The sequence below is a fragment of the Gracilinanus agilis genome, unplaced genomic scaffold, assembly GCF_016433145.1.
Source record: "Gracilinanus agilis isolate LMUSP501 unplaced genomic scaffold, AgileGrace unplaced_scaffold26816, whole genome shotgun sequence".
Classification (NCBI taxonomy): Eukaryota; Metazoa; Chordata; class Mammalia; order Didelphimorphia; family Didelphidae; genus Gracilinanus; species Gracilinanus agilis.
The window spans coordinates 1-6,500 of record NW_025358931.1 but is presented as its reverse complement, the minus strand read 5'-3'; the positions used below and the strand labels follow the sequence as shown (position 1 = coordinate 6,500).

The 6,500-nt window shown below is 42.3% G+C and overlaps 1 protein-coding gene across 1 annotated transcript; it reads right to left on the bottom strand.

Annotated features, from left to right (window-relative positions):
• Positions 1–3,304: 3,304 nt before the first annotated feature.
• On the bottom strand, positions 3,305–5,549 carry LOC123254618 (protein unc-45 homolog B-like). The gene is made up of 2 exons (XM_044683600.1): positions 5,206–5,549; positions 3,305–4,002 (listed from the first exon to the last, which is right to left on the bottom strand). The coding sequence occupies exons 1-2, from the start codon at positions 5,251–5,253 to the stop codon at positions 3,742–3,744; spliced, it is 309 nt and encodes a 102-aa protein (XP_044539535.1). The 5' UTR covers positions 5,254–5,549; the 3' UTR covers positions 3,305–3,741.
• Between the last annotated feature and the right edge of the window lie 951 nt (positions 5,550–6,500).

Sequence of the window (6,500 nt, the reverse complement as noted above, 5' to 3'; positions counted from 1 at the left end):
TATGGAATTAGGGCTTAATCAATGATACACGTAAAACCCAGTGGAATTGTGCGGCAGCTAAGGGGGGCTGGAGGGGTTTGGGGGAGAGGGAAAGAACATGAAACATGTCACTATGGGAAAATATTCAAAATAAAAATTTAAAAATTAAAAAAAAGGAAATTAGGCATTTCCTCTGCCTTTCTCGAATTCACCCGAACCTTGTTTCCCCATAGAAAGTATTAAGATTATGTAGTGCATTTATATATATATAATATACACACACATACTTACATATGTGTACACATACATATATGTATGTATACATGTGTATACACATAGAACCCTTACCTTCTGTCTTAGTATCAATTCTTTTTTTTTTTTTTTATTTTAAACCCTTAACTTCTGTGTATTGACTTATAGGTGGAAGAGTGGTAAGGGTAGGCAATGGGGGTCAAGTGACTTGCCCAGGGTCACACAGCTGGGAAGTGTCTAAGGCCGGATTTGAACCTAGGACCTCCCGTCTCTAGACTGGCTCTCAATCCACTGAGCTACCCAGCTGTCCCCTCAATTCTTTTTTAAAAAACTTTTTACCTTTCATCTTAGAATCAATACTGTGTATTAGTTCTAAGACACAGAAGGGTGGTAAGGGCTAGGCACTGGGGGCTAAATGACTTGCCCAGAGGGGCAGCTGGGTAGCTCAGTGGATTGAGAGTCAGGCCTAGGGACAGGAGGTCCTAGGTTCAAATCCGGCCTCAGACACTTCCCAGCTGTGTGACCCTGGGCAAGTCACTTGATCCCCATTACCCACCCTTACCACTCTTCCACCTATGAGCCAATACACAGAAGTTAAGGGTTTAAAAAAAAATAAATGACTTGCCCAGAGTCACACAACTTGGAAGTATCAGAGGCTGGATTTGAACCCAGATCTTCCTGATTCCAGGCTTAGTGCTATTCCACTGTGCTTCTAAGTAATGCATTTTCTAGTGAGGTGAGAGAAAGAGAACTAGTCTTAGAGATTGATGATATTTGTACTTAGCTTGACACAACACCAGTGAAGTAGTATTCTAGGGTGCTGAGGACCAGGTAACGAGAGCATGGAAATGACCGAGCCAAGTGGCCAAATTAAGCAACAATACATACACACATACACTTATATATACATGTATATGTGTATATTAAATCAAAAGACTTGTAAAACAACAATAGCCACATCTTACAGACATTGAGAAAAGTGTCTTGTGAATCTCCAAGCTCTAGATAACTTAATTATTTCCCTCAAAGGGGGAAAGATGACCGAGCAGAGATCTTGGGTCAAATAGTTTCCCATACTGACCAGCAGATGATGAAATTAGCACAGGACTGGCTGTTCTGGAGAAGGGTGGGAGAGTAGGCAGAGAGGACGCTTTCAAGTCAAGTACTGGTGATTCAGGAGGCGCCAGTGGCTTTTATTGCTTTATGGCTAGCAAGTTTACTTTCCTAATTATATTTGGTGCAGACTAATATTAGAACAAATTTTCATTTCCTGAGTACACTGACCAATGGAGGAAGGAGGCAGGAGGGGCAAAGAGAAGCCACCTGGGAATGAAAATAAGTTCATTTGTGTAATTGAGTTAGCTAAAGCTCCAAAGGGGAAATGTCTTTCTCCAAACTTTGTCCATTGAATCATGTCATTCCTGTCATTTTTTTGTGGGGGGGAGGAGAAGAATAGAAAAAAAGGATTTGGGATCAATTGTTCTGTTAGGATTTAATAACTTTCAGGACTCAAAACTTTCCAAGGCTGAGGCACATTGTTGTAGGGTATTTAACAGTCAGAATTCTTTTATATATGGGTTGGTCTAAATGATCATTGAGGTCCTTTTAACACTTAGATGGAGCAGCTAGGTGGCACCATGGTTCACAGAGTGCCAGGCCTGAAGTCAGGAGACTCATCTTGAGTTCAAATCTGACACTTATTGGCTGTGTGACCTGGGGCAAGTCACTTTCCCTTGTTTGTCTCAGTTTCCTCATATGTAAAATGAGCTGGAGAAGGAAATGGCAAACCACTCTAGTATCTTTGCCAAGAAAATCCTAAGTGGGATCACCAAGACATAGCTGAACAATGACAACTCTCAAATTCTATGATCTAATAATATGACCTCTTGGTACTATTGTTTGTTCTGGTTTGGATTTGTTTTGTTTTGCTAAAACTAATGAGTTCCTATGTAGTGAAGCAGTGTCTTACATAGTATGGTGCAAAGAACACTCTAGACACAGAGGGATGTGAGTTTAAATCCCAGTTCTGCCACTTAATCAACCTGTATGACCTTGGGCAAGTCACTTTGAAATGTCATTTCCTCATCTATAAAATGGGTATAACTTGTGGGCAGCTAAGTGGTTCAACGGATAGATAATCAAGCCTGGAGATGGGAAGTCCTGGGTTCAAATCTGACCTCTGATACCTCCTACTTGTGTGACCTTAAGTCACTTAACCTCCATTGCCTAGCCCTTTCCACTATTCTGCTTTAGAACCAATATATAATATTGATTCTAAGATAGAAAGTTAGGATTTTTTAAAATTTTTTTACATTTTTAAACCCTTAACTTCTGTGTATTGGCTCATAGGTGGAAGAGTGGTAAGGGTGGGCAATGGGGGTCAAGTGACTTGCCCAGGGTCACACAGCTGGGAAGTGTCTGAGGCCGGATTTGAACCTAGGACTGGCTCTCAATCCACTGAGCTACCCAGCTGCCCCTGTTAGGATTTTTTTTTAAAGAGCACCATTATAATTATACTAACTACCTCAATGAGTCTCTCTGTGAAGATCCAATGAGCTACTTAGTAGTGAGTGCTTTATAACCATTTATTGATTATTATATTATTATTACTCTGGTTCAGAGCAGTGTATGTGTATATATTTAGAATTTAGTCAACCGAAATTTGGTGGGTTTTAGTTCTACCTTTCTTTTCTTTTCTCATATAAATTTTATTGTTTTTTTTTGTTGTCATTACATTATGACATCTTTCAATAGTCATGTTAGCTAGAGGAAGGCTTTATTACAATTGACGTCAAATCATGTCTTCTATTGTAAGAAAGAGCCAAGTTTGGCTCTGAGTTGAAGGATGGGCTATTTACTCTCCGGGTGACCTTGGATAGGGGATTTAATTGTTCTGGGCTTCTGTTTCCTCATCTATAAACTGAGGCAGATGCCCTGGATGTCCTCGAAGGTCCTTTCTAGATGGAGAGCCATGACCCTATGAATTGTTATTTGTTGGTAATGGATGCAAGCCTAGGATTGGACTACTGAGCTGATCTGGGCAGAGAGTACAAGAAGAAGGGATTCCATTCAGTTCAAAGGCAAAAGCGTTCTTCTTTATTTAATCTAATTCCAGTTCCAATCTTACACACCCCATTTGCAAATAAAAAAGACATTTAATCTGGAGTTGGTGAAGAAGAACCTACCCAGCCTTTCCCAAATTACTCCTCTCGGATCCCTTCAAGAGGGGAGTTATCCTTTCATATAGGACACAGTAGTAGGAGGTGTGTATATGGCGGGGTGGCACTGGGTCAGCCAGGGCTTCTTGGGGTACATGGCAAAAGCCAGCAGGACACAGCTCAGGGCACACAGATATCCCCAAATACTCAGGTTCCCATTGTATCATTAGTCATCCCTGCATGGTGGTAGGGGTAGAAGGCTGCTCTCCACTCCCTGCTGATCCAGGGGTCCCTGGTCTTGTGCCCAGGACTCAGGGCCCAGTTGAGCCTCCCCCCTTTCCAGGCCTCTGGCTTAAGAGAAGGGTTTAATGAAGCCATAGTCCATACACTTGATGAGGCAGTCCCTGGCAGCCTCCACCACCTGTTTCCTCTTCTCATCAGGCTCTTGCTTGCCCACGAAGGTCAGGATCTCCAGTAGTTCACTCTCCACCAGCTTCTTGCCCAGCTGCTGGTCAGCGGCCAGCAGATTGTAGGCGATGACGATGCCTCTGTGCTGGACTGATAGACGATCATGGAGGCAGAGCCGCTGAAGGATCTCCAGCCACTGGGGCGTCTAGAACGAGTGCCATTGGGCCAAGGCGAGAGGTAAGAGCATGTACGATTGCCCGGGTAAGGTGCACTTTTTTATTGGGAAACTTAAAGGAAGCTCCCAAAATCCCTGATCGGGTCTAAATAAATTCTAAACCTGAAGAGGATAAGGATTACGACTGTGACAACCTAGGTACAGCGTCCAGATAGAATCAATGCCAGGCAATGTCCTTGGGTGGAAGAGGAGGAAAGTCATTCCGCTGAATAGGACCTGGGGTCAAACTAAGACCAATGACAAGACCTCCCTGAGCTAAGCCCTCCACTCCCTATTCTCTCCCCATTTCACAGAGGAGAATGTTGAGTACCAGAGACATAAGGACATTTATTAGAGTAAGGCAGAAGGGCAGCAGAAGGTTCTACCTTCTGAAGGTGTAAGTTATGTTCTCAGATTTCCCTTCATGTTCTCCTTGCTTCTGTCCATCCAGATGCCCTTGGAGATGTCAGCTCTAGTCACACACTAGTGTGTGTGAATCCACAGGGGCAATCGTTGGGGAGGGGACAATAGCAGCTACTATTTCATCTTTTTTTTTTTTTTTTAACCCTTACCTTCTGTCTTAGAAGCAATACTAAGTATTGTTTCCAAGGTTAAAGAGAGGTAAGGGCTAGGCAATTGGGGTTAAGTTACTTGTCCAGGATCACACAGCTAGGAAATGTCTGCTCCCGGCTCTAGATCCAACTCTCAATTGGCTGAACCCCCTACTACCTCATCTTAATCAAGATTAGAGCTTGCTCTCTTCTATTATCACTCCCAACAGTGCCCAAATGGTACCACAATACCAATAATACCCCTCTCTGTGCCCCAGGGGCCACCTAAAAGTCCAGACTGGGCTTGGGAAGAGAACCAGCCTTCTGGATCTCTAGTCTGACCTCTTCTGAGGCAGCAGCATAATGAGTAGAAAGCTCAAATAATACAACAGATATGGTGCTGGGTTTGGAGTCCGGAAACCTGGGTTCAAATTCTGTTATATACTTATTCCCTGTGTGACCTTGGCAAGTTCCTTAACCAATACGGGCCTCAGTTTCCCTATCTGTAAAAATAAGAGACTAGGGCTAGATCCTTTCTAGCTGCAAATCTATGATTTTTGGAACCCAAGCGAGCTAGGTGTAGTCACAGAGAACCCTGAAGTCCACCCCCCTGCCATTTGTTGTCCAGGTCAGGCCTTCTTACCACTTGGGTCATCTTGTGGCAGAGCTTCTTGTGGGCAGCAGTCAGCATGGCCAAGGCTCCGGCTGCAGCATTCTGGACCTTGTCATCATCCTCCCCACAGAGCAGCACCACCAACTTTAGCCTGTCGTTCCCATCAGCCAGGAACCGTTCCTGCACCTGCCAAGGATGGGGGAGACGGGCAGCGGTGAAGCACCCATACAAGAACCACTCACCGGAACCATGCCAGAAGTGTGCCCAGATCACTTACTGGCTACTGAAAGAACTGCTGGGCAACAGACCCCAAGGCAATCCGAGAGAGAAGTAAAGGATCCAGCTCTTGGCTTTTATTTATGGCAGCTCTTGACTCCAATAGATCCCTCCCCCTGCCTCTACCCAATGATCCATCCATTGTAACAAAGAGTAAAAAAGAAAGGGAAAAATGAACCAACCCATCAACAGTGTCTGATAGCATATATAACCGTCTTTATGCTTTTCTTATACAACATTCTCTCAATCCTGCAAAGAGGAGAGGGAGGCATAGTTCCTCACATCTTTGCGGGGTGCCAAGCATGGGCACCATCTTTACACAGCATCCTATTTTGTTTTTAGATTTTTCTATCTATATTATTGTAGACATTGTGTATAGTGTCAGCAAGGCTTGAGTTCAAATCCAGCCGTAGATATTTACTAGCTATCTGCCTCTGAGCAAGATATAACTTTTTGCCTCAGTGTAAAATTGGGATAATAAAAGCTCCCACTTTCACAGGGTTGTGGTAAGGATCAAATGAGATAATACAGTTATCCCTGCACATCATGGGGGCATCTCGAGATCTGGAAAATCCACGTAAAAATGTTTAGTCCTCTTTTCATCCCAGAGAAGAAGTCTTAATTTTTTCTTTTTCTTTTATGGGGTATTTACAGTACCTTATTATAAAAATTGGCTTGAATGTGCATTTATGAGTTTCTAAGCTTTTTTTCTGTGTCATCTACTAGCCTTTGATGTTGCCTATAACTTCCACAAAACTCCCCAAAAATTCCCATTTAATTTCTTATGCCACCCATGATATATCAAAACTGTTCTGGGGAAAGTCATGATGTGAAAGGGATAACTATATTTGTAAAAAGTGCTTGGCACATAGTAGGTACTTAATAAAGACCTATTTTATTATGTAATATTATTATATAATAACATAATTATATTATTACAATATAACAATATACACAATTATAATATTATTATATGATAGCATATATGGTTATAATATTATAGTATTATATATGTGTTATTATATTTCTATAATTATATATTATAATAT